This window comes from Netta rufina, assembly GCF_964035555.1.
Source record: "Netta rufina genome assembly, chromosome: 14".
NCBI lineage: Eukaryota > Metazoa > Chordata > Aves > Anseriformes > Anatidae > Netta > Netta rufina.
In genome coordinates, this window is record NC_140137.1 from 7913170 (window position 1) to 7940585 (window position 27416).

General features: G+C 39.7%; 1 protein-coding gene across 4 annotated transcripts; it reads left to right on the top strand.

The window, feature by feature from the left end:
* On the top strand, positions 1 to 27020 carry MATR3 (matrin 3). 4 transcript variants are annotated; one of them, XM_084295254.1, is made up of 15 exons: positions 1 to 15; positions 8177 to 9249; positions 13965 to 14026; positions 14817 to 14858; positions 15193 to 15296; positions 16595 to 16647; positions 17097 to 17222; positions 17841 to 17966; positions 18195 to 18365; positions 19623 to 19754; positions 20695 to 20738; positions 21155 to 21545; positions 23007 to 23400; positions 24000 to 24121; positions 25762 to 27020. In XM_084295254.1, the coding sequence occupies exons 2-15, from the start codon at positions 8359 to 8361 to the stop codon at positions 25810 to 25812; spliced, it is 2709 nt and encodes a 902-aa protein (XP_084151380.1). In that variant the 5' UTR covers positions 1 to 15; positions 8177 to 8358; the 3' UTR covers positions 25813 to 27020. The 4 variants fall into 4 exon arrangements, with proteins under 4 accessions (XP_084151380.1, XP_084151379.1, XP_084151382.1 ...); XM_084295253.1 differs by lacking the exon at positions 1 to 15 and adding an exon at positions 421 to 561; XM_084295256.1 differs by lacking the exons at positions 1 to 15; positions 8177 to 9249 and adding an exon at positions 551 to 561 and having other exon boundaries at positions 25762 to 27018.
* The last annotated feature ends 396 nt before the right edge of the window (positions 27021 to 27416 follow it).

The following is a 27416-nucleotide window of genomic DNA, read 5'->3' on the forward strand; positions in this document are numbered from 1 at the left end:
CGCCCCCCCGCACAGGTAACGGGGCGCCGCCATTTCGCGCTCGGGGCGTGCCCCGCTCCCCTTTGCCAGTCACGGCGGGGCGCCAGGAGCTTCGTGCGTGCCCCCCCACACCCGGTTTCTCGGGGAGGCGGAGGAGGCGGAGGGCGGTCTCGAACCCGCGGCCTTGAGGGGGGCGACGGGGAGGGGGGGGGGGGGGGCTCTAAGCCAAGCCCCGCCCCGGCGGCGGCAGCGCGCGGACCATGAGGATGAGGCGGGGGCCGGCGGCGCGGCGGCGCTCTCGCGAGAACACGGTGAGCGGCCTCGACGTCTCGCGAGAGCGGCGCCGGCGGCTCCCCCCCCCCCCCTCCTCCCGTTCCCCCCTCAGACGGCGGCGGGCGCGGAGCGGAGCGGGGCCGAGGCGAGGGCGGCCGCCGCCGGGCACGTGAGCGGGCGGGCAGCGGGCGGCACGGCCCCTTCCTTCCTTCCTCCTTCCTCAATCCCTCTCCCTCCCCTCTCCCCTTCTCCCGTCCCTCCCCCGCCGCTGCTGCGACAGCGACCGGGAGGCGCCGCCGCGGCCCGCAGGTAGGAGCGGGCGCTGCGCCCGCCCGGCCCGCCGCCATGTTAGGAAGCGGCGGCGGCTGCGCTGAGGGGAACCGTGAGGGGTGGGTGGTGGGGGGGGGGGGAGCCGCTATAACGGCCCGCAGAGCCGAGCCGGGGGGGAGGCCGCCGCCCGCAGCGCCCCCGCCCGGTGCCGCGGCCCCGAACAAAGCCCCGCGGCCCGGCCCGGCCCTGCCCGCGGCCTCCCCGGGCTGTGGGGGCGGCTCCGGGCCTCGGTGCCCCGCAGCGAGCGGCCGGCACCGTGCTGCCCCCCACCCCCCCCACCCCGGGGCGCTGAGGGCGGCGGGCTCCTTCCTTCTGCTCAGGCTCCTTCTGCTCAGTTTCACTTTCCTGGGGTTGGGGCTGCGGCGTTTTTGTCCTGCGGCGGATGAGCGAACGGGCCCGTGTGGCTCCCGCGGTCAAAGTAATGAGCGGGGAAGCGCCTAAAATAAGCGGGAATGGGGAGGAAGTTTCGGAGAGCCTCCAGTGCCGCTTTGTTGTAGTAAACGGAGCGGTTAGGATGTAGAAAGAAAGCTGAAAAATCCACCTGAAGTCTGTGGCTTTTTTTAAACGAAGCATACCTTTGGGAAAAAAAAACACTCAATGCCGTTTTGAAACGATTGAATAATCTAGCTTTTTTTTTTTTATTCATCCTTAAATTCTTCAGTTTTTTTAAAACTAGGTGGAGTAGGTGCTTCTGACTTCCTAGAGCAAGATAAGTGGAGAGCAGCTTCTGTTGAAAATGCCTTTTAAACCTGCTACTGTTGTGTCTTGGAAGAGGAAAAAGGAGTGTTTTCTCTAACTTGTTTATAAAGAATTTCCTGTTTTATTTTTCTGAATTTGGGGACGTAATAAATGAAAAAATACATATATATATCAAAGCATCTATTTATCAAAATGCAGTGAAGCATATATTATTTTTTCAATGTGTTATCCAGAAATTAGTGAACTTTTGTCTTGGAGCTTTATTCAGAAATACACAAAATGATTCATCAATTAATTATGGGGAATAGTTAAATTTGAGTGAGGGCACTGGCAGTTGAGCCCTGTATAAATGTTTGATCAGTGTTAACCAAGTATCTGTACTTTTATGCTATGCACTAGTTAAGGAGATGAAATATAAGTAAGAATTAAAAAAAAAAAAAAGTGATTGTTAATGATTCTAGTGAGGCTTGCAAGGTGATGAGCCTTTTATATGCTTGTTTTATTGGAGCTATCTGGAGCTACCATCTTTCCAAAACTTCAGTTTCTGGTTTTTGCACGTATTTGGGTATGAAATACATCCCAACACTTAAGGCTGGGGCAAAAAAAAAAAAAAAAAAAAAAAAGAAATTCCTAACCAGATCCTTAGAATGTGAATATCCATGTTCCTAAAGGCAAAATGAAGCGGAGGAAAACCCAATCAGTCTGAAACACTAAGGATCTGTGGTATTACAATCTGTTCAACTAAAATGTGATCCATATCTAAACGACAATTGCCTGGTCTGTTCAGGACTGCCAAAAGCTCATTAACTCAGGGGAAGGTACAGAGGTAAATATTTTGTGCTGCCCTTCTCTAACGCACACCCATGTGCTGAGGGTTTTGTTGAATGCCAGGATAGTTTGTGATCTAGCACTTGACAGTGCTTGGGGAAGCTGTTGTAAGCAAAAGCTGCAGAGAAATGACTTTCATTCACTTTTTGTTCACTTACAAGTATTTGCATAGTGGCCGTGCTGCTTGCATTCTTTCTTAGTGCTCTAAGTCAATGAGTCCTAAAAACAAATGCCCCACAGTATTTCTGAGCTAACTTAGTTTGCAAGTGTTTAAAGAACCGTATTGTGTAGCTTTAACTTAAAGGAGAGGTTTTTTCTTTGCGCACTAAAATGGGCAAATAGGCCCTCAATTCTTCTCTGCAGCTAGAGTACATCTCAGTGACCTCATGAACGAGATTTCAGTTGGGAAAGAATGCAAGTTTATCCCACTTCTAGAAATGCCTGGAGGCAGACTTGCATTCACTGATTAGTCAGAAGGCTTTTTAATCGCTTAACAGATAAAAATGCAATTTAAAAAAAAAAAGTACAATTGGTTCCTTATTGGAGCGATGCACTCCCTGGTTTGGTCTGCATTTGGATCATTTTGTGTGTGGCCTATTTCCTTTTAAAATACAATTATGGTATGTTCTGTGCTTCTGTAAAAGTTATGGTGCCTGGAAGAGTATTCATCTCCAAAACTAATGGGAATGAATAGAGATTGTCTCCTCGCTTTGGCAAGTGCTTGAACACATGGTCGTTATTACCAGAGTTTCTAGTCTAAGATCCTAAATCATTCCGCAGTGACTCTTGCTGGCAGATCCCTTTGTTGAACCAAGTCCTAACGGCTTCATGGAGCTTTTCATAGGTGCTGGAACCTGTGTGAATGCATCTTATTGTAGAGCTGGAGCCTGACCTTAGTCACAGACAGTGGACTTGCAGTGGTAGGAGGGAGCGCATGGAAGCCATCGAGGTAATCGTGTGTTTATGGAGCCGTCAGTGCGGATGATGGCATTTACTCTGTGTGCTCCTGGCTGCCTGTCTAAAAATAGACATTTTTTTCCCCTCCTTCACTCTTTCTGTACTGTTCCGGGGTTCTTTATTTCTATTCTATTGTTTCTGTAAAGGAGTAAATGTACTCTGCAACTTGAATTGATGAAATTATGTAATGAGCAGTAATAGGAACTCAGCATCTTATTTTTGCAGTATTCTCTTATGCATTCAAGTGTTGGAAACTGTAAGTTCTTTGAAAGTTCTTAACTGTTAAACTAGTTATTTTAATTTCCCATTTACAAATAAGTCTTTTCATTTGTAATGCCTCTCTGTTCTGAAGCAATCTTCTGTTACAGTAACTTCAGATCTCAGATTGCCACGTGCTCCTCTGATCAAGCGAGTGAGATGAAGCTGAAAGTAATCCTAAGAAATGAAACTCTTTGAGTTGTTCTGCGAGGCCTGTAACAGACTGTCTGATCTGCACAAAAAAGTGCATGCATCCCGGTGCCAGGTGCTGCTTAAATTTTTGAGGTCATGATCCTTGGAGATCCACTGAATGAGATGTGTGTTGTTTTCTCACCTGTAAAACAGTGATATTAAGTAACCACTCTGAATACTGCTATCTGAAATGGGTGATAATTTGCATTTTCTGTATGTAACGCTGCTAGACAAATTGAGCTTCCTCCTTAGCCTTCGGAAACACAGCAGCCTTTTATTGTCCAAGTCAAAGTAACCGCGTAGGCTTGAAATCCAGTACATTCGGTCATTCGGCAGCCAGAAAGCATCTGCTTCTAATTTCCTTGCAAGTTCTTGTTTTCACTACCAGTATTTCTCAGAGCAACATGCAGAGCTGTCTGTCTGAATTTGTAACTTTGACTTCCAGATCTCTTCCGTAGATAACCTTTTATGCCACGATGTGTTGGAGACAGCTTTGCTGAGAAGCATATGGATTCTTCCAAAGCAGAATAGATGGTTGCAAAATGCAATGCTGCACTGAGATTAACGCCTAAGGGAGGAGGGGGGAAAAAATGTACATCTTTATCCAAAAAGCAAGGATTTGTGGATGAAAAACATTTATATTGAGACTTTTTTTCAAAGGTGTGCAGTCTTCAGAGGTCTTGTTACAAACTGAAGGTGTATTTTTCAGCTTGTAGATTGCTTCATGTCTTTATTATAACAATGTACTCAAAGCACATTGAATTTGATGACGTCATTTTGGTTTTCAAGTGAAAGTGAAACTGACTAGAAGGGGAAAGTTTTCATTTTTGAGACTTTTCTGTTAATAGTGTAAGAATGGGTATAAGGTGAGATGCTCTAAGAAACTGAAGAATTAAAAGTATAATGTGTGTACACATAGTGAAGAAACTGAGTAGTAGAAGGAATAGGAAACTGAACTACTTTCAGCCTATATCGATGTTCCATAAAAGGTAGTAATTTAAGATGACCAATGTGATCAATGTGTCCCAAGAACTTACCGAATTAAACTGCTTTCAGGAACAAACCTAAAATTTGCAGGGAACAAGAGTTCTATCAGTTATATTGATAAGAATTTAAAATCAGTTTTCCTTAAAAATTAAAAAGTCCTTCTATAGTGTTTGAAAATCAGCCTTACAGCCTTATTTTGGCCTTTATTTGGCAGCTGTGTATTCTGTAGGATTGAAATTTCTCGCTTTTGTTGTCTGCCTTTACAGAAAACTCTTGTGCTACTTGTAGATATAAAGTTTTTTTTTCCATTGTCCACATTTTTCTGGAAATCTCGTAACATTTTGACTTTAAACTTATTTCAAGACAGCTTCATATTGTGTATTTTCAAATCTCAGTATGTCCAAATTTCTGACCACTGATCTTAAAAATGTGTATCTAATGGCCTGTCTGTTCCTGACATAGCTGAAATTACCTGAAGAACAATTAGCATGACACTTTCAACTCAGCTAAATCGTATCTGGATCTTTAGATGGCTTTGTTCAGTCGCACTCATCTTGTTGCTGTGACTCAGTTGATGGCACGTTCGCTTAAAAGCCACTAGACTTTGGTCTGTGAGACTTGTCTCTATCAGATACTGACATGAAATCTTTCATAACAGATCAATGCAGGAACCTGACCATGTGGAAGTTAAATGTTCTTTGCTCTGAGTTTTAGAGCTCTTTCCCCTCCTTGATTCGTTGTTTTCTTCATCAGATCTGGAAGAGGGGGGATGTTGAGAGTACAGCAGCAGTGGTAAGGTGACAGTGATGTGACGAGTAGCAATTTATCTCAGAAATTTCTAACTCTAAATAAGTCAGAAATGTAGTTTCTCTAAGGGCACCCCTTAGATACCTGATCAGGTGTGGGGCAGCTTACTGGTTAGCACAACAGCTGCAAAGGTCATTTTCCATCATCAGCATACACATCTTAACTGTTCCCTTTGTGCTTTTTCATAAGATTGTCTCTCTGTCTCATTGTTTTTCTCCATTTCCCTGCTTTTATTTTTCTCTTGTTTGCTTCTTTCTTCTACGTGGGTTTAGCAGCAGCATGGCGTCATTGTGTAAGTGTGGGGTCGAGGCATGGCGTGGAATCGGGTTCTCTGCAGCCCCGTTCCATGCGAGACTGGGATGTGTTGGGTTTTGTTCTCTGATAATCTCTCCAAAGCAGTGGACGATGAACTGCCAATAGAAAATTGTGACAAGAGGATTAGTGAGCATCTGTTGAAAGAGAAAGGATTATTTTGGAAAGTGGAGAACTTTCCTGATGTAGTGAAAACCGGAATGGTGCGGGTCCTTGCATTAACAGCAGGACACACCGTGCCTTTCCTGACCACGTGGCTCTCTGCTGAATCACTGCGAGGGTCTGGCTCCTAAAGCTCCCTGGAACATCTGGCCGCGTGTAGCAGCCGTTAAGTTCCGTTTCAAGCCAGTCTGAGTGTGCAAAGGAGCTAGAAGGAAACGGGTGCGTTAAAATGGAGGGAGTGAGGAATAACGTGCAAAATGGTTGGAAGAGTATCAAATTGAGTAAGGTAAAGCGTGGTACTCAGATGAACGTTTCAGTGTTTTCTCTTTTTTGAACTCAAGGGAGTCTTGATTTTACAGTCTAGTTCTTAAATGCTTTCTGTTTGGTTGTACTTAGTGTGTTGAGCCTGTCCTGCACATCTCGCTCACTGTTTGCTGTGCCTGCCCTCTCTGTGTTCCTGTTTCATTGCTCTCCTCTGATGCTTTCTGCAGTGCCTGTCTTCAGCCTCAGAGACTTTTAAACTTATTTTCATCCTCATGTTTCTTAATCTCTGACTCTTAACCCAAATTACACAATTTAATGTGCTAGCAAGTGACTCAAAATCCCAAGATTTTAAAAGCACAAATGAAATAAGAGTTTAGATGGGTCGATAATGGAATATACAGAAAGTTGTATAAAACAGTTACACAGAATTGTCTTTGAAAAAGTGGGTTTTATATACTCTCTCTTGTAGAATCCATTATTTTTCTATATAGGAGCATAGTTTTATAACGCTACTACCTTCATATGAAATAGAAAAAATAAATTTGAAGTGCTTTACAGCTTTAAAAAAAAAAAAAAAAGAGAAACTTTAAGTACTTGTGAAACAGGGCTCTGAATTGAGCCAGCAGCTGGGATGGAGGCGCACATGTAACCTTGACCTTTTTTTCTTGTTTCCAGTACAAGAGAAATTGCCTCCTACACAACTGGTATCTTCAAGGAAAAGTCCTTGCTTTCATTTTGTCCTTTCCATTCCTCCCTAGACATACCTGTTCTTAGAAGCTGACTTCATTTGGAGCTGTGCAATTTATGCCTAATTCTTTTTCAAGCCATTATGTGTTTTATGTGCAGCGGAGTAGCAGTGCAAAAACGAAATGGCTCTGCAGAGGTTTGGAAGGGCTTTACTGCACTCGGGACCCAAAACAACGTATTCCCAGCAGAAAGGTTTCACGTGGGTGGAATTGCTCTAAATTCTGTGTATCCGTCCCAAAGCTGAAGCAGCATGGGGGAGACGTATTACAGGTTATTTCTGCTCTGCGCTAGTAAAAACAATATTTTCTGAAATATATCCATTGCACCAAAAATACACTGTGGATTTTGATGTACTCTGTAGTTAAAAAATTAAAGTAAATGGAGTAGAACCAGGTATTTAAGTGCTAGGTGAGGGTTTCTGTGGGCTGCAGGGCAGGTAGCCAGCCCCGTGAGCTGTAGGATCTTTAACTGCCACATGTGGTCACGGTGTCAGTGCCAGCCCCAACCACAGAAGCAGTGTGCTGGTAAGAGACATGCTGCTGCCGCCTGGCAGTACTGGCTGCGGCGTGGTGCCATCTACTGACCTCCCAGGGGTCTCTTTGGGCAGGAGCAGGGTTTCCTTGGGCCTCCCAGCCCAGGGCTGAGCCTGACCTTGTGTAGCTTGAGGTCTGAAGGTCCAGGCTGCTGTCACAGCTGCAATGTAACAATAAAGAGTCACTTCCCATGTGCTGGTAGCTGTATAACTGCAATTGGAGCAAGAGGTCTTATTTACTTCCTGCAAAATTAAAAACTTGGTTTTCTCATTCACATCTGTCTTCACGTCGGTAATTTGATTTTTACTGCATAAAGATTGAATATTATGTTTGGTCTCATTTACCAGATCTTACAGCAGAAGCTTGTTGCCCAAACTTCAGTTACTTTAAACTTCCTTTCGTCCTGTTCTGTGGTGGTATAGGTTTCATTTTCAAGTATGCATGGTATGCCAGAGTCATCTCGGATTCTGTGGACTTAAGGTGTTTTTGTGGTCTTCTCATAGAATACAGGGTAGCGATGTAGGTTATAAACCAAACCAAAAGCAGAGATCAAGGCTTATGTGCTAGTAAACTTAGATGCTTTCAGACATCCCAAACTTCGGAAACTCACTTGTCTTCGGTATGAAAGTAGTTTTTTGTAGAATAGTAGTAGTATGTACAGGAAACACTGCTGTATTTTTATCTGAAATGATTTATGTAGGTTCTGGGTACATCTTGAATCTGTTAAGTTGTGTAATAAAAGCCTTGTAAGATTGAGCTCTTTAATGTTTTAGATCAACATGATGCATAAGTTTAAAACTGCATCTGTTTAAAGGGATTTATGACTAAAACTGCTTGTTTTTCTACAGAATTGTCTGGTGTTTCTCAGCTTGAAGAAGATCTGCAGTCATTATTGATCCTCTTTCTTGGCGTTACCATTTTTGAAGTGAAGTTTGCCTAGCTTTCTAGTGTGAGCTTTCTTTTCAGCCATCTTAAACCCAACCAAACAAAGAGATTTTGATCCGTAAAGTAGACGAGCTATAGTTCTACAATGTCCAAGTCATTCCAGCAGTCATCTCTAAGTAGGGATTCACAAGGTCATGGGCGTGACCTCTCTGCAGGAATAGGCCTTCTTGCTGCTGCTACCCAGTCTTTAAATATGCCAGCATCTCTTGGAAGGATGAACCAGGGTACTGCACGCCTTGCTAGCTTAATGAATCTTGGAATGAGTTCATCATTGAACCAACAAGGATCTCATAGTGCACTGTCTTCTGGTAGTACCTCTTCCCATAATTTGCAGTCTATATTTAACATTGGAAGTAGAGGTCCGCTCCCTTTGTCTTCTCAGCACCGTGGAGATGCAGACCAGGCCACTAACATTTTGGCCAGCTTTGGTCTGTCTGCTAGAGACTTAGATGAACTGAGTCGCTATCCCGAGGACAAGATTACTCCTGAAAACTTGCCTCAGATCCTTCTACAACTTAAAAGGAGGAGAGCTGAAGAAGGTTATGGTAGAGATGGCAGATCATCCACACGGGAACCACCGTACAGAGTACCTAGGGATGATTGGGAAGAAAAAAGGCATTTTAGAAGAGATAGCTTTGATGATCGTGGTCCTAGTCTCAACCCAGTGGTTGACTACGACCATGGAAGTCGTTCTCAAGAATCTGGTTATTATGACAGAATGGATTATGAAGATGACAGATTAAGAGATGGAGAAAGGTGTAGGGATGAATCTTTCTATGGTGAGACTTCGCATAACTATCATAAATTTGACAGTGAGTATGACAGAATGGGTCGTGGTCCTGGTCCTGAGAGATCTCTCTTTGAGAAAAAGAGAGGTGCTCCTCCAAATAGCAATATTGAAGACTTCCATGGATTCTTACCGAAGGGTTATCCCCATCTGTGCTCTATATGTGATATGCCAGTTCATTCTAATAAGGTGAGTTACGCACCAGATGCTTCTATTTTCCTTTACGTTGTAGTATCTGTTCTGTTTTTACCTATTTCTTTAATTATTTCTATAGCCTGGTTGCTTTTGAAATGATCTGAAAGTTGGTTTGAGAGTGAAAAAGGCACTTGGTTTATTTACAAGGTAATTGTTAACAAACGTTGTAAACCAGGGCTTTACATTAATGTATTTTGTTTGCCCAGATTGCTTAACTTCCAGTCAAACAGCTATCATCTACTGGGTATCTTATTTGTATTTTACATCTACATGTTCTCTTAACCACAAACATCTGGCATTTAAGCGGTTTTTTGGTGGGTTTTTTATTTTTTGTTGGTTTGGGGTTTTTTGCAGTGTATCTACTGTGCCATTCGGGAAGCTAGTTTCAGCTCTCCTCCACATCTGTCTTGATTGCTGGTTTATACGTAGTTAAGATGCATTCTTGCACAGTTCTGCTTTTTCCCTGTCCAAAGGGAAAGAGTTAATGTAGAGCCCTGGAACTTATTTGCAAAAGTAAAAATCACGTTTTAGATTAGCTCATTCTTGCCTTTTTAATTTCACTTTAACACTCTATCTCATACTATGGCTGAAATTTGTCGTCATTTTTCTCCTTTTTCACAACTCTCTTAGACACTTCAAACTCACTTTTTATTGTCACATGTTGCATCTATCCCTGTAGACTCTCCGAGCAATCAGTCTGCCGCTGCAGTATCCTGCTCTGTGTTCCTAGTAGTGTTCTTTACTTGGCTCGCAAGTAGAGTGGATCTTCGAGTGTGTTCAGTTATGCTGAGACCTCCCTCTTAGTTTATTCATGAAATAGTTCAGCTCTCTGCAAAGGTGGCAGCGTACTCAAAATGGCCCGTTTATTCAGACGGTATTTTCAGAGCCTTCTCCCTTTCAGCTTTCCCAATTTTACTCATCTTGCTGATTTTCAGTGTACTTGGCAATTTAATTGGCTAATTGGCTAATACAGTGCCCCTCTTGTCACAATTGGTGACTAATTAGCTTGAAGGCCTTCAATTGAAAATGTAATACATGCGATTACTGTAAAATTGGTACAATGTGGAATTGCTGTTACTAACCATTTCTTTACAGTTACCTTTCAAAAAGTGCTGCTTCTATACATCTAATCTTTTGAAACATGAGAATTGTTCTGTCCCTCCAAAGAGACGATCGAGACATTTTAGAGCACATGCTGTACTAGTCCAACTGATCTGACGCTTTATTGTAAACTTGTGTTGCTTTAATTATTTTATGAACAACAGTCACAGTAATCCAGGTTTCTTGCCCTGTATTTGACATTCATTTTTGAAAAAGGTTTAAGTATTAACAATTGAGATGCCACGCACAGTTTTGTAAAAAAAAAGAAGTTCACTTGGTTAGATTGAAAACAAACTTCTGAGGCCCTTGAAGATGGCAACCAGTACTCCTGTAAGTAGGGTTCTTTTTAGCACTTTGTTTTAAAGCCTCGCTGTTCTTCGTGTGCTTTGGTATAAAGATCTGTTTAAAGGATATCCAACCTGAAATATCTTTCCAAGTACGAGAAATACCAAATTCTTTCCACAGTGTACCTTAAGTGACTGACTCCTTCTGTAACACACGAACCCATCTTTTTTAGCGACATGCTTTGACTTAAACTGCTGAGAACACCATAAAATATTTGAGATTGGATCTTCTGTGTCTTATGACCCAAGTTTGGGTTTTGTTTCTATTTCAAAAATCATGTCACGGCAAGAGTTGTTCTTTCTCTCCTTTTTTCCTCCGCTTTGCATACCGAACAGTTACAGAATTTGCTGTTCTGTATCTCTCACAAAATTCAATTAAGTAGAACTGAACTTGTGAAGTAATCGGATTTGAACCAAAATGTATGGAAAGCAGAAAGGGAATGCTATTCTTAGCTGGGACAATGTAAACTTATTTCTACGGTATCAAAATCTCATTTTCCCCATCCCCTAATAAATATAGTATAACATTAAAAAAAAAAAAAAGGGCATGATAAAGCAGTATATCTTTTAAGCCCAAGGAGGGAGGTAAACACCCAAAATGTAGCTTAGCCTGGCAGGCTAGTCCTGTTTTTTTTCTTTTTTTTTTTTCTTTGTGATGTTCTTAATTGCTTTGATTTGAAGTGTATGTATTTGTGATCCAGTTTGTTTTGTGTCTAATTATGAAGGAAATTTTGCCCCATTTTTTTCAGGCATTTTGTCAATCTTGACAGCTTGGTCAAGGAACGAGGTGTTAAATGTGTAGGGATTGTTTTCCCTGCCAAAGACAAAGGCTGATGTAACACGAGCAGATGAATTTAGAGGTTAAATGCTTGAAACTGTGATATACTCAAAGGGAAAACATGGCCGTGTCCCTAATAATGGAATATCTAAAATTAGGTGCTTAAGTTTGGCCTAATTTTCTAAAGAACACCATGTCCTCATGCTTGCATCAGTTGAAGCAGAAGTAATCTGTGTTTTAATAAACTCGATTCAGAATTTCTTTAGCTTAACTTTGGGCATTCATGTTAATTAGTGTCTAAGTATCTGGGGCCCTGCAATGAGTGGCACTTCAGACTGGGTGTAGGAAGGGAGCGGAGGGATGTTGAGATTAAGAACTGTATTAATAAAGGGGTAATAATGTAGATGAGCTACTGTTGTTCTGAAAACTTTCCCTGGGGGAAAAAAAATCCTGTTTTATACGTTAAATCTCCCTTTTTTGCCAATTTTTAAAAAGCTTTTGAAGTATAAGAATTAGGTCCCCCAAACTTTGGCTCTAGCTTGCAGATAATTTCAGTTTATAATAATTTGAAAGTACGTGTTAAAACAGCTTCAAAGGCACGGTATGTCGAGCAGAATGAGCCACTGAGGCTTTACAGATAGGGCACCTGAATTTAGAGGGTTTTTCAATGTTTAAATGTTTTCTGTACCATAGCACTAAAACTTGTTACTGAGTTTTAAACTGAAGAACCTTTGGTTTTAGGTACTGCATGTTCCAGAGATAGAGGGGCTTGCTTGTGGGTTTGGGGGGCTTTTTTTTTTTTTTTTTTTTTGAAGTCTAATGGCAAGTGTATTTGTTAATTTATAGTTGCAGAGCCTACGTCTTACTGGCTTACAAGAAAAAGTAGTGCTCTCATTTTACATCTTGATTTAAAAAAAGAAAGTTTCATCCTGTTCCATGTTATAATTTGTAGCATGGAGTAATATTCCAGTGCAGTTTTATGACAGTACTTCGTGGGAGACTTGAAATCCCTTTTTTTAATCCCTTGTGGAAAGTGCTAGATAGGCTTTTAGCGTATGGAAACGGTGCAGTGAGCCTCAGAGTGTCTCATTGTAACCAGAGGGATGGCTGCAGCGTGGTGGAAACTAAAAAATCAGGAAAGATCATTTAGGAAAAATCATTTGCCAGTGCTGAGCAGAACATGAAAAGACAAGACATCTAAAACAGTTGGCCAACGCAGTGTGTGTTCACTTCTGAAAATGCAGCTGACAAGAAAAAACCTCCAGTTGTTAAGCTGTCCCCAGAAGATCTGTAACTAGTTTCCCCCTCGTTGCCCTCCATGAACCCAAAGCCAACTCACCCTGTACATCTGCTGCTGATCCCTTGCTTACAGACCAGCAGAGTGGAAATAACACCGGGGGCTTACCCTTGGGTAGCCATGGGACTGAGGAAGTCCTGTCACTTTGTAGGGATATCCCAATGTGGTGGTCAGGCACCCCGCACTTAAATAAAGGAAGAGTCCCCATGCCTTCTCTTATCTTGAAATAAATAGCTGGGAGTGAGCTCCCCTTGTAATCAAAAAAAAAAAAAAAAAAAAGCCTTGTTCCTTACTAGTGCTAAGGCCAGAACCAGAGGGAATTGTACATTTAGCAGACACTGGTAAGCCTCTAGCTAATGTAAAAAAATAAGAATAAAAAAAGAGCTCAGGTAGCTTGGAGGGTGCAGTTAACGTCCTTTCTCATTACTCAAGATGCTGGCTCTTCTGTAGTGGCTTCTGTAATTGCACAATGTGTTACCCATTGTGCTGCTCACTGCCCCAGCTCCTTCTCTAGACATGAGGGATAGTTGCATTATGAACTTCACTCTCATACTGAGGTAATTTGGTTTAATTCCGTTTTTCCTCCCTTGTACCATCTTGATTAGGTCCCCTGTTTGTCTTGATTATTCCCCTCCAATGCTCGTGTATTTTTATATTTCGCATATATAGTTGTAGTTTGTCCTAGCTATGTACTTTCATTCCTTTTAGTCTTTCCTTTCTGAATTCCTTGCAGTTTCTCGACTCCTTAATGGTTTTAAAAACTTGAGTGTTTAGTTTGCATTAATCTTTGAAAGTCCGAGGAATAAAGCAGAGAGAGTAGAGGAAATTCTAAAATTACTGGAAAAAAAAAAAAACAAATCTCAGCATCCAGTTGTGAAGGTTGAAATTGCAGTGCTACACACGCATACTGTAGCAGTTACCCTCCTGCAAGCTTTGCATGCTGAGGCAGGATCAAGCCCTAGATCACAAGGCATTTTTCATCAGACACCTTTTCACCCAGGCTAGAATTTAAGAGGTGGGTCCAGTTTCAGTGTGACTTCAAAGTGCACACACACACAATTATTTTGCTATTTATGTATCTAAGATACTTCAGTTTAGAAGAGAAGATACTGCACTGCACAGCGTTATTTTTGTTAAAAATGGCTTTCCATATATGGCTTTTAATTTTTAATTATTTACTTTGCTGCAGGAGTGGAACCATCATATCAATGGAGCGACTCACAGCCGACGTTGTCAGCTGCTTCTCGAAATGTATGAATTCGAAGTACATTCTTGTGGCGTGAGGGCGTGTATAAGTAAACAACTGTCAACTGTGGTGCACAAAGCAGGTTTAGAAAACATGCTGTGCATTGCAGGGAATAAAGATGTGCTACTTAAAAGAGCATTTTCAGGGCACAAAGGGATATTGGTTTGTAAATTTTGAATCCTCCAGATTTAGGATAACTCTAAAATATTACATATAAGAGTCTAATCATGAAATCATCAAGGTTGAAAGAGACCTTTGGGTTCACCAGGCCTAGCTGCCCCCACTGAGCCGTGTCCCCAAGCACCACGTCCACACATCCCTTACACACCCCTGGGGTGGGGACCCCCCCAGTGCCCCGGGCAGCCCGTCCCAGCACTCAGCCACCCTCTGCGGGACCAAATTCTGCCTGAGGCCTGCTCTGGGCCTCCCCTGGTGCAACCTGAGGTTATTTCCTTGCATCCAAGCAAGTCACTTGAGAATTTTTTGTTTGTTTGGTTGGTTGTTTTCTGCTAATCAGGCTTGTTCCAGTGTTGTTTTTTTGTAAAGGGAACTCCTGGTATATGCAAATTAGTTTATACTGTGACAGCCAGGTTGCATTTAGTGTAGGAAGTTTCTCTGAATGACACTTTGTCCTTAAATACTATTCATGTTTCTGGAAGCAGTACTGTAGTTGGCAATGTTAGCATGTGTTGTTTATATAACGTGTAAAGGCATTGCTGTTCACTCAATAATTTTATACCTGTGAGCGGCGATTGGATTTTTCTTATCTTTGTTCTTTTTTTCTTTGCTTTCAAGATACCCAGAATGGAATCCTGACAGTGATTCAGGACATGGAATGTAAGTAGTAACGAATGATGGACAACAGAAATTGCATTGTTATTCCGCTGGTTTGAACAATACAGTCTTAATCAAAACTGCACAGTTTTGGTTGCCTTTTAATCTTGATGCTTTGAAGCACCTGTTACTTTATGTGAAGCTCTTTGTAACATTTGATGTGAAACATCCTACTTTCTTCAAATGGATAACTGTCTGTTTTCTAGTAGCTGAAGAGCAGCAGCACAAGTAGCTAAAGTTGACTTGTCCTTGGATACTGTGTAGGAGTTGGGTGGCTGGACAATAGAGACGTCACAGATTTTGTTTTAAAATTAAGGTTCTCTTTCCCTTTTTCTAGGGGTGATCCCTTTATGTTGCAGCAATCCACAAACCCTGCACCAGGAATTCTGGGACCCCCACCACCTCCGTTTCACCTGGGAGGACCTCCCGTTGGGCCAAGAGGTAACAATAACACGCACCCAGAGTGGATGTCCTTCACTTAAACTTCGGCTCATGTGAAGTACCAGACTTCAATCAGTTGTGTTCTGAAGTTTTTCAGTGTATCAGGATTTGAGTGAGAGTAGTTAGACACTGAATGGTCCCAGCAGCAACACCAGCTTTTCCACTTGCTGTGCTTGGGGATTTAGTTGTGTTTTTTCTTAACCTACTTTTACCAGACTTCTTGATTTTTCTTTTTTGTGGTTTTAGTTTGTTACTGGTGTTTTAGAACAAGAAAAAAAAAAAAAGGCTCTCTCTCTTAACAGTGGAACTGAAATACTTCTACTTTTTTCCCCAATATATATACTTTCCTTCCATACTTTCACCCATCCCTTGACTACCAAACACATTATTACTCTTTTTATCAGATGTTTTATTATAATCAATCAGCACATGTTATGGGGCTTTACATTTTTTTCCTGTCTAGAAGTCTTTTGCGTGTCTTCTGTTGAGCTCTATGTTAGTGGATTTTTGTTAAATTTGCAAGAACTGAATGTCATTAGTCTTTCCCTTAATGAATTTGACAGATTTGCAAGCCTTGTCTTCACAGGAAGGCAGAATAAAAATCAGGTGTTCACATGAACTTGTTACTTCTTACCTTCTAAATAGTTTGAGTGAGTAAAAAAACAAAACTAATTAAACGTAGATATCCTGATGGATTACATGTCTTTAGAGACTTTAAAGGAACATTTAAATATAAAAGCATATGTCATGCAATTTCATTAAAAATAACTGATAACTTTTCAAAACATCTCTGATTTTTTAACCAAGGTATTTGAAGGACTGTTTCCTCCAGGAGTCCCTAGTGAAATGTGTGTTATGATAGAATTGGTGCTATTTTAGAACCAAAAGTAGGATTCTTTTTCTGCAGCTAGAACTTCCATTGTAAGAAGTCTGTCTTCTTGGAGATTTCAAACCTTTTATATATGAAGGCATTTTTCTATGACAAATCTTACTCTAAAACAGGAAAGATGTTTTTCACGATGCTTTACTTATTTCCTGGTGTTTCAGCTCATTAGTAAATGCAAGTTCTTCTCTAATATTGAGGCGAACAGAATCAGGAAGGACCTGAAGCTGCAAGAGCTCTGAAATGCACAACATTAACAGCCTTTTCAGACTGTTAATGATTAAACGACTTCTTAAAACTTGATGTCATTCTGTTTTAGCATTACAAGTGACGTCTGTCTCTTCAGAACTTCTAAAGAGATGTTAATAGCCTTGTGGGTTGAACTAAACTTACTCATTCCTTTCATTTTTTGAAGGAGCTGGAAATGGAAATATGCAAGGACCGAGACACATGCAAAAGGGCAGAGTGGTTAGTATTAAAAGTTTTTCTAAAAATCTTTGAGGAACATTAATCTTTTTTTGTGAATATGCGTTTTGTTTACTTTCATAAGATGTTCTGAATGAATGTAGTGTCTTTAAAGTAGTCAGATATTGAGACTTCTTTGTGTGGGAATATTGAAGCTGTGGAATGAGATTGGGGTTTCATTGTACTAAATGCTCTACAAAATGTGCTAAAACTGTACAGACTATTTAAATGTTACATAACCTCTTAGGAAGAAGCTGTGCAGCACGATCACAAAAAAGGAGGCTTTGGCACAGCAGGCATCTTTCTCCATGAGAATCCCTGGATATTCTATGGCTTTTCTGTGTGTCTAGTTTTGATTACTAATGAAGATTTAAAATATATACATATATCTTGAAAGACTTTTTAGGTTCCCTGGTACACGTGTTGTGTATGTGTACTTTTGTCTTCAATAGGAAACGAGCAGAGTTGTTCACATCATGGATTTCCAGAGAGGGAAGAACTTGAGATATCAGTTGCTTCAGCTCGTTGAGCCATTTGGAATAATTACAAATCACCTGATTCTAAACAAAATCAATGAGGTAAGATTAAGCCCTATAGTAGTGCTGTTGGCACTGCTTGCTTTCTTTGATATGTGTACTGTCTGACCTGAAATTTTCATAAGAGAACTTGGCTACCAAGCAAGATTACATGCTTGTCACCAAGATCACATGTGAAGGGAAGAGTGACTAGTATGCTTTTCACAAATGCGGTAATACTGCATTTTAAGGTAAATATTGTTAAAATTCCATCTTGTTGTTGTTCCCACCTTTCTTAAAAATACACTGTTGGCAAGTTCTGTTCTTGTTTTAATATCCTCTGAAGGCTTATTTGGTCTTAGTTTACTGAGATTGTCATATCTTGAAGGGTGGAAAAAGCCAACATGAAGTGAAAAAGCCTGAAGGGGGGAAGGAAGCAATTGAATGTTCTGAATCCAAATGTAATTGAAATGTGAACAAACAGAGTAGTTCTGTTTGTGCACCTAAATAAATTATGTGAAATTCATACTGAGCTCTGCAGGCCAGTTAATGTTGTAACCAAAAAGCAATTTTCATCTTTGATACAGACATTTTTACAGAAAAGCAAAGAGCTAGAGATTTCAAACAGAAATGCCAGTTCCTTGAAGGAGTGGTGCTTAATCTGGTTTTGTATGATTTCAGGCATTTATCGAAATGTCGACCACTGAAGATGCCCAAGCAGCAGTAGAATACTATTCGACAACTCCAGCGCTCGTATTTGGTAAACCAGTCAGAGTCCACTTGTCACAGAAGTACAAAAGAATAAAGGTAAAATACGTGGGCTTTTTTCTTGTTACCTTACTTTCATTTGGGGCAGTCATTGTTACCAGGCCATTACATTTACATTTTTACTCCTAATCTAGCTACTTCTCTGCTATTTCAAGTTAATCAAGGGACAGAGATGCATATAACTTACTCATTGCTTTAAGTGGTTCAGTATTAAGTACATTTTGTGTAGTATGTACTTTAACAAATGCATTCACTCTTAAATTTTAGAAACCCGAGGGCAAACCTGACCAAAAAACCGAGCCGCCAAAACCAGAACTTGGTCGTGTGATTCACCTCAGCAATTTACCTCATTCGGGATACTCTGATAACGCAGTACTCAAACTGGCTGAACCATATGGAAAAATTAAGAACTACATACTCATGAGAATGAAGAGTCAGGTAACTGACCGTAGGAACATAAATGCGTGGATTTAAACTGAGGCTCAACAGTGAGGTAACTGATGCCTCTGTAGGCTGCTGCTGCAGCATAGATACAGAAGTTATTAGAGGGCTGTGTAGGTGGTGTTTTGCTATTTAGCTTACTGTGAAGCGTTACTGTAACGTGAGCTGGTATTTTTTTAAATAAAAAAGTAAAACCAGGCCCTAGCTGTGAAGCAAGCATATTTAGCTTTCAGGCTTAACTTTTTGCTAGGCACATCTCCTAGGCATTTTGAACCCTTTTTCTTAAGGTTGAAGAAGCAGTGCCTATGGGACACTAACAAATATCTTCTAGTGTTATATGTTTCTTTCACTTACCCTGTATTTTTCATTCTTTAAGCAAAAGCAGTACTGCTGTGGCTCTCAAAATTGGAAAAAAAAAAAAACAAAAACAAAAACAAAACTTGATGATTAGTACAAACACTTTTGTATGCAAATGTACTTCTAAGCATACACAAGAATTTTAAGTCTCTAGTTCTAATTTTTTTCCACTCCGCTGTCCCAGCTTGTTGTTCTTACCTTCATTTAAATAAGAAATGTTTTCTTTCTTCAGAGATGAATTCCACAATACCACACTCATGTTGTGGAATCAAAAATTACTAGAATCTATTGTATGACCCCCTAAGAAGTCCACCATGCCCTTTTTTCACTGGAGAAACAAAAGAACCTTGCCCAGTTTGAGGCAGAAACAGTTTTCTTCTATCTGCTGCTGATGCTCAAACCCAGATGTGCAAAGCTTGTTCAGCAATCTTAATGTGTTATAGGCTTGTTTCCATGGAGGAACATTTCATAAAGCAGGGCTTGTAGGCCAGCATCTGCTGCATTTCTGTTTCAAACTTCTTCTCAAACCCCTGGATTTCTTTGGTACCTTGAAACTCGCAGATACTTTAGCACCAAATAAATGAGTTCCATATTCCAGATGCTTTTTTTTTTTTGACTCGATTTACACTTTAAGGTGACTTTTTAGATTACTTAAATACATGATATTTTGTTTCTGAAACTCTCTAGAGGATTCAATTACTGAATTCAAGATGAAGGAGATGTAGAGCGCTTTGGGAAGTACTGACATGTTTAGCTCGTTTGGAGGGGATGCATATACCTGGATCTCATCATTTTGTTTCATCTTTTTGAAGTGCTGTGTTCTAAGTTAACACTTCCACTGGCAAAGCTATTTGAGTGTTTTGTGGTAGTTTCTGATGTGTATTTTAATCTTTTCAGGCTTTCATTGAGATGGAGACCAGAGAAGATGCTTTAGCTATGGTTGAGCATTGTGCCAACAAAGCGCTTTGGTTCCAAGGCAGGTGTGTGAAAGTGGATTTATCTGAAAAATACAAGAAATTGGTGTTACGGGTAAGTACTGTTTTTAGTAACTGTTTTGTAATTATAATTGAAGGTGTAAAGTGGAAGACAGCTATCACTTATTGAGAATTCAATGCCGCTTTTAAAGTTATTCATTGTCTTATTTTCTGGCGACTTAAATGGTATTTAGTAGGAGTATGGTGTTATGAATTGTAGAACAAAGTAAAAGGAATCTCCTTTCAGATTTAAAACATGAAAAAACAAATTCTAAAGTAATTAGTGTAGATTTTAAATAAACTTTCTCTGCTTAAACATTCTGTAATGTGGATTGTTTCTTCTTCTCCTCTGTCAAATGAACTGTGATTTAAAATGAGAAGCTGGGTGGAAGACCTGTGTGCATTGTAAGACTTTGTCAAACTCTCTAATTAGTTTTTAAATAGAGTCTTTTTATTGTGCAATATGGAGAAATCTTACTATTGCACATGGTCACATACCAAAAATGAATATTTAGTGGCAAGTTCAAATACTTAACCAGTGCACTGACTTGTATAGTATTAATATGGAAAATAAGTGGAATTCTCTGTTCAGTAACTCTTATTTAAGGGAAATGTAAGTCTTCGGCTTTCTATGTATTCCACTTCTAATGGTAGTGAAAAGAGCATAGATTAAGACGAACTTCTTGCCTTGCACCGTGTCTAATCAGTTCATAAACAAAAGAGCTGCTGTATATGACTTTCCGGAGCAGGCTATCCCATTTTTGTATCAAATAACAGATCGTTTTCGTGAAGAAAGACTGGGGATTTCTAGGTTCATGAAGTCCTGTCTAACATAACAGCAATTTATTGATTGTTTGTAAGCTGGACATTGTATAAGAGTACTTGTGGATTAGAATAATTGGAAGTGCTTGACTAGATTTTACGGTATAGTCTGAATTAATGCTGCAATGCTTCTGTAAATAATACTCTACTGTGATTTATGATTTTTTTTTTAGATTCCAAACAAAGGAGTTGAACTACTGAAAAAGGATAAAACTAGGTAACTTTCTATTATTAAAACAGAACACTGTTTAAAAGAAACATAAAAATACGTTATACAATGCATAGAAGTTGTACAAAAGAAGTCTGGCAAGCTCTGAGATTAACCGTTTCTAATACGGTACCTATCCTTTTCCTTTAATGAAGGAGATTTCACAGCCTCTTCAGGCTCCTCAGGAAATCTGTTCCAGTCCTTAATTATCCTCGCCTTCCTGCAATTTATACCCACAAGCAGTTGTCCTATCTTGTAAGGACAACTTGCAGCAGCCACTTGAAGACTCGTGTTATGTTTCTCTCAAGCTTCCATTTTCTGAACTAAGCACCGAGTTTTCAGGCTTGTCTTGAAAAATATAACCTACCTTTTTTAGTCATTTCTGGGTGCTCTTCACGTTCACAAACAAGTATTCTTCTTTACAGAAAGAGAACGTACTCTCCAGACAGCAAAGACTCTCCAAGCGACAAGAAGTCTAAGACTGATGCTGCTCAGAAACCTGAAAGTGGCAACGTGGAAGATAAAATTAAAGAAGAGAAACAAGATGATGCTGCCGAGCCATCAGGTGCTAAAAGCACTGAACAAACAGACCAAGATGAGCCTAGTTTACTCCTTGAATCTGAAGATGAGCTGCTAGTGGATGAAGAGGAAGCAGCAGCACTGTTGGAAAGCGGCAGCTCAGCAGGAGATGATGCAGATGTTGCCAATTTAACTGATGTGACTACTGAAGTAAAAAAGGAGCCAGCTGATGATGTGACCGTAAAAACTGAGGGCAATGTTGTGGCCAATCCAGCAGCAAAGAAAAAACTTAAAAAGGTAATCGTATAGCAAGGTACTGGAGCATAGAAAACACAAATTTGAATAGCAAACCTCATTCTGTTTTAGATAATTTCTGTGGGTCTGTCTTTAAAATGCATGCATGTTGTGCCTGTCTGAAGAGAAGCAGGTGTAAAAGCCTCTGTGAAGAAAATGGAAGAACCCATTGGATACAAATTACAAATTAAGTCAGTTAAAAATCAGTGTTTCTGTTTTGACAAAACCCAGTAACTTGTGGGCTTCCACCCAAATAATTTCCTGGGATTTTTTTTATTTTCCCACTTTTCTCTTTGCTCCTCTCTTGACTAATATCAAGCAGCCAGGAACTGTTACTCCCAGCAGCCTGGCTGTAGTTACTCTTTGAGCACGGAGCAGAAAAAATGATATTGAAAAATATTTGAGGCTTGAAGCTGTTTTACACTTCAGAAAATTACATGTGTATCTACTAATTATGTTTAGCCAGAGAGGTAAACATTTTTCTCACCAGATGATCACACACTCTCATGTTTGTCCTCTTAGCTGCTTTTTTTCCTGTTTAAATCTTACTTGGTTATGTGGAGTAGCCTGCAAAATGGCCAGTATGCAAAGTTGCAGTAACTTCACTGACTGGAATGTTGCTTCACCAAACAAAAAGAAAAAGCAAGGCATGTTCCTTGCTCTTAACGAGTGCAGCACGCATGCCTTTTGATTTTGGAGAACCTTTCTGTCAGGGGGAGCTAGTTACATGGTGTTAGGGTTAATATTGCTGATGCAAGTGGCAGTGGCTGTTTCTTGTTATGTGGCTACCTGTCAGGACAAACCATCTCAAAACTCAAACTTGTTTCCTTGAAGAACTATACGTAGAGCACAGATGGAAGGCTAATGCTGTTTCTCTACTACTCGTGATTGCTGTTAAACATTTGAAATACTGATATCTCCATATCTGCAGGAATGTTGCAAAAAAAAAGCAGATTTCAGAGAAATTTGCTGTCTTAATGAAGCTGGATTTTAAGAAACCTTTTTTTTTTTTTTTTTTAAAGGGGAAGCTCCAAGCTTTCCAGTGGTTGGAAGAGGGCTCTTAGTATTTCTTTTAATGAACTTTCATACCTTTAGTGGGCACAGAATTATTCTGAGAAGGTCCAAAATGACATTCACTTACTTATTTTTTTTTTTAATCTTCCTGTAAGGACTTTCAAAATAAGTATAATCAACAAGCTACTGAAATTATCAAGTTGCAGATACGTTGATAAAAAACAAACCATTGTAATATTAAAATACTATTCCAAAGTTGAACACTTGACTCTAGGACCGTGGAGTACATTTAAAAAGAACTTGCTACATTTTGAATGAGTGAGATAGGTGTTGAATAATTTTAGCTTTTTCTGGGAAGTTCGGAGAAGCTGTTTCTCTTCTGAAACCTAAGACAATTTGAGGGGAAGCATTTAAGAATAAGCTGACTTAAGGAAAACATTTTCTCAACAGCGATACGTGGGTGGCTTTCCACGGAGCATGGAAGGCTTTGTCACTCTAGATGAAGTTGGTGATGAAGAAGACTCGGATCATCAGAAACTTCGCAAGTCGGGTTTGGCAGTAAAAGCTGCTGGCAAAAATGATGATAGTTTGGCAGAAATCAAGGTAGACAAGATTGAGGAGCCAGAGCAGGAAAATGAAACGCTAGAAAATGGTACCAAGACTGAAGAAAATCCGAAGGCTGAAGCTGCTGAAGCTTCTGATACCACAACAGCACAAGATACTGAGAAAAATGCCCACGAAAATACAGACACCCAGGATGAACAGGAAACAAAGAATGTCCAAGAGAAAGCTGTTGTTCCAGATGAATTTAGGATTGGGCCATACCAGCCAAACATTCCTGTTGGTAAGGCTGTTTCCATTTCTCTTCAAATATGCCTCTGTACATTGCAGTAGCATTTCTCATTTCATTTGACTTTTATTTCTGGCAGTGCATTGCCTTTGAGCCTTTCATTTTAGGGCTTCCCACTCTTCTCTCCTTCTTCACTCCTTCCCTACCTCTAGTTTTCTCTTTCTGTTATTTTTTCCTTATTTTCATACAGTTCTCCATAACACTTTCCTTAGGCAGAAATTAAATTGGAAGAGGTTTATTTTAGCAACACAAATTCAATTAATAGCACAAGTCACAGTAGTGATATTAGTTTAGATTCATACTAAATACTCAAAACTCACAAATTGATCACAGAACGTTGTTAGTTCTTTTGAAGGGACCAATAAAATAGACCCTTAACCTGAAAAGTTGATTAAAAAAAAAGTCTGCACATATTTAGTTATTACTGTAGGTCCCTGGCTTGAATAAACTAAACCAACGACTTTTAAAGACAAAGCAGCTTTTAATGTAAAGTGGATTATGGTTTAAGATTTAGTTTGAAATGACATATGACATTAAAAAAAATTGATGTAGAGTAGATCTCTTAGTTTATTTTGTGGTGTTTACTTCTCTAGGTGTGAATTATGTGGTACCCAAAACAGGGTTTTATTGCAAATTGTGTTCCCTGTTCTACACAAATGAAGATGTTGCAAAAAAGACCCATTGCAGCAGCCTTCCTCATTATCAAAAGTTGAAGGTAAGGCAAAAACTTGTTCATTTTAAGTGGCGTGATTCTTTCCTGGGGAATAGATCTGAATGAAACCGGACTGAAGAAAAATAAAATAAAAGCTTCCAGGCAGTGGAAATTGGCTTATTCTATAACTTCTAACTCAAGGTAGATATCTCCAAAACTTCATCTTTTGAGAATAACAGACAGGATACACCTTTTAAAAGATGGGTTCCAGCATTTTTTTTAATAAACTCTGATTAAAGAGGGCATTCTGATTGGATTAGACTGCAGGCTTAGAGCTAGTGGCGCAAAGTAAATACTGGTGACTCAAATCTCTTCCAGTTGTCCCTTTGAGAGTATTTTTAACTAGTCAACAGAACTTAAGCTGAATTTACATATTTTTGTTAAAAATCCATATTTGCAACTTCTGATTTTGTGAGCATGTTTTGCAGTTTCTAATTGGATTAGGTATCACATGATTGCATGGCATGAATGGTAATGCTGCTGCTGTATTTTTGTGTACTGTGAGCTGCTTTGAAATACCCCTTCCCAGAAAGGGAAATCCTAAACAAAACTCTTAATTAACGCAGTGTTCACATCAATTGATTTCATGTCAGTCAGTTATTGAGCTGAAATCAAAGTCTGTGGGTTCCATAGGAGGAAGAAGGTGGCATCTCAGATCTCAAAATGTTTGCTTTCCCTCTTGCAATGCTAGGCAACCCTAAAACAAATGTAGGGCCCTGTATTTGAAAGGCAGGTGGCAAAAATAAGTGTCACAAAGCAAACGACGTTATCAAGAATTAGATCAGAAAATCAACTACCATGCAGAATCCTGTAGTAAGAAAACCTCACTTCATCCATCACCCATAGCTTTTTTCTTTTTTATTTTTTTTTCCATTGAGGTACCTGATTTGGGGACTTTAAAGACTTGCTGTATAACGGGACGTGGGGCAAATGATCCAGAGAGTTGTTAACAATTTATTAACTTGATTATGTAAATGAAATGTGTTCTGATTTGCTTTTTCTGTGGTACAAATGACTGGTGAATGAACTGCTCTTGAGTGACTTTTGATGCTGGTGTGGGTTTAAAATTGAGGAGGGAAGGGGAAAATGCATTTTTTGTTTCAGTGGCAAGGCACTTCTCCAGCTGGGATTCTTACTCTCTTTGAGAGTGGTAAGAGTAAATAATTAGATGAATTGATATCACTACCAAATACTGAAATGATACCAAATTCCTCAAATTTCCAAAGCAACCCTTCTCTAGGGAAGGGAGATGTTTTGTCCCTGGCACTGTAGATGGCTAACTCCAACCAGGTAAGTAGCACAACCACAGTTGTGAGTCCATGATGAAGTGGAAAGTAACTTTCTTGGCTTGCCAGCCTGTTAGGAAGACACTAATGGCAGGACCACGTAAAAGCTTGCAGAGGCTGCCGTTTGGGTGTTTGCTGTTGGTGAGCGGTGTGCTCAGTATTTTAATGATAACGTAGCACTTGAAAGATCTGCTTCATGTCAGCATGTGGAGAAGTGCCGGTCTTGTTTGTTTGACCTCTGCAGTTGGCATTCATAAATTTTACGAAGTGAAAATTGGGTTTATCTTTATGGTCTTGGTGTCGGGACTGCAAGAAACTCTTAAATATATCCAAACTTTGGTTGGTTTCTTTTAACAGAAAATTCTGGATAAAATGGCAGAAGACCACAGGCAAAAGAAAGAAGCATAAAAGGAAGGACGGATGTAAGGAACAGTGGCTTTGTTTTTAATGTTAATCTTTTTTAAAAGCAGTACAAGTAGTAGATGGAAATACTGTATTCTTTTTTGTTTTAGTGAAATACAGTAGGCATTATAGGTCTATTCATGTGTTAAATGTTGTAGCAAAAAGCATAAGCAGTTAAGTTAATGACAAAAATTTGTTCTTAATGTGGGAATGGCAACAAGTTTTCGTTTTGGCACTTCGAGCTATTAAAGACAAAATATTGCATCTTTGTGGAAAGCTCATCTATGGCGAGAAAATTTCCTCTAAGTGAAATTTACTACTTTCAAGCTTCAAAAATTTGTCTTTCCATTCTCAATAAAAAATAAAAAGTAACACTGTATTTTTTTCATCTAGAACATTCCATATTTCAGTCTGAGCCTAGCAGATACTTAATTTGGAGTGTAAGGCTGTCATTGCATTTCACTTTTGAAAAGTCTTTAAATGTAAGTTGCATTTTTAAATGTTGAATTGCAGTTTCTTTTAATGTCATTGCTGTTATATAGCAAATAGGAAAAGTAGTGATTAGTCAGCTTTACAACTTTGTGATTTTTTTTTTAAGCTCTTGATAGACTTTCCTATTTGGCTATACCTTGTATTTTTAGTGGAAAAGTAAATGCCCATTCTCCTCTGACCAGTATTATTTCCTTGAGCTCTTCCTGCTTTTACTTGAATCTTGTAGCTGTCGTACACTTCTGGTATAATCAAAAGCAGCATTTGAGTCCTGAAATGTAAAAAGGTATCTTTATATTCTTCACATGTAATTTTTTCATACCTGCATTTTAAAACTGTTTTTGTTAACCTGGTTTCGTCAAGGATCTTTAGAACTGTGCTCTTAATGTACCTGCACATGTGATATGTGAACAGGAATTTGCATGTGTAACCTGTGTTTATCTGTAGTTTTTGTTATTTACTGCTTATTTGTGAATTCAGGTTACTAAAGTGATTTACCAATAAACAAAGCTAGGCAATGGTAATTTGTTAGAGATGTTTGGCATGTTAACCAGTGTTTACTGAGCTCTTGACTCCTGTGTTCATGGTACCACACTGAAACTCTAGCTCTCTTGAAATTTGCATGTTTTAACACCTGTGATTTTGCAGCTTACTACATAACTTTCCTTTCTCTTTTCTAAAACCTCTTCCATTTCCAAACAAATTAAAATGACTTGTTAAAACACCGGTAGGTATATTCTGATGACGGTTTCATTTCTTAACTTTTATGGTATTCTCATCACAGCTGAAGTACAAACCGCTTCATGTCTGTAGGAATAAAAATGGCTAGGGACAGTTCTTTCAATCTGAGAGTCTTGACCAACAGGGATTCTTCAGTGGCTGAGAATGGTTGTGAAATGTAGGAGGCTCAACCTTCGTGAAGTTAATTTACTTAAATGCATCGAACAGACACAAGATGGTGTATTTTTTGAAGGTACAGTCTTGGTAACTTGTCTCCTCAGTCTGGTACTTTCTGCTGTTGAACACTCACAAAATGGAGGCTGTCCTTCCTTTATGAGAGAACCAAGTAAAACTTGATAAAAAAGTATCTCATACAGTGAATTCTCTGGGGACTGAACAGG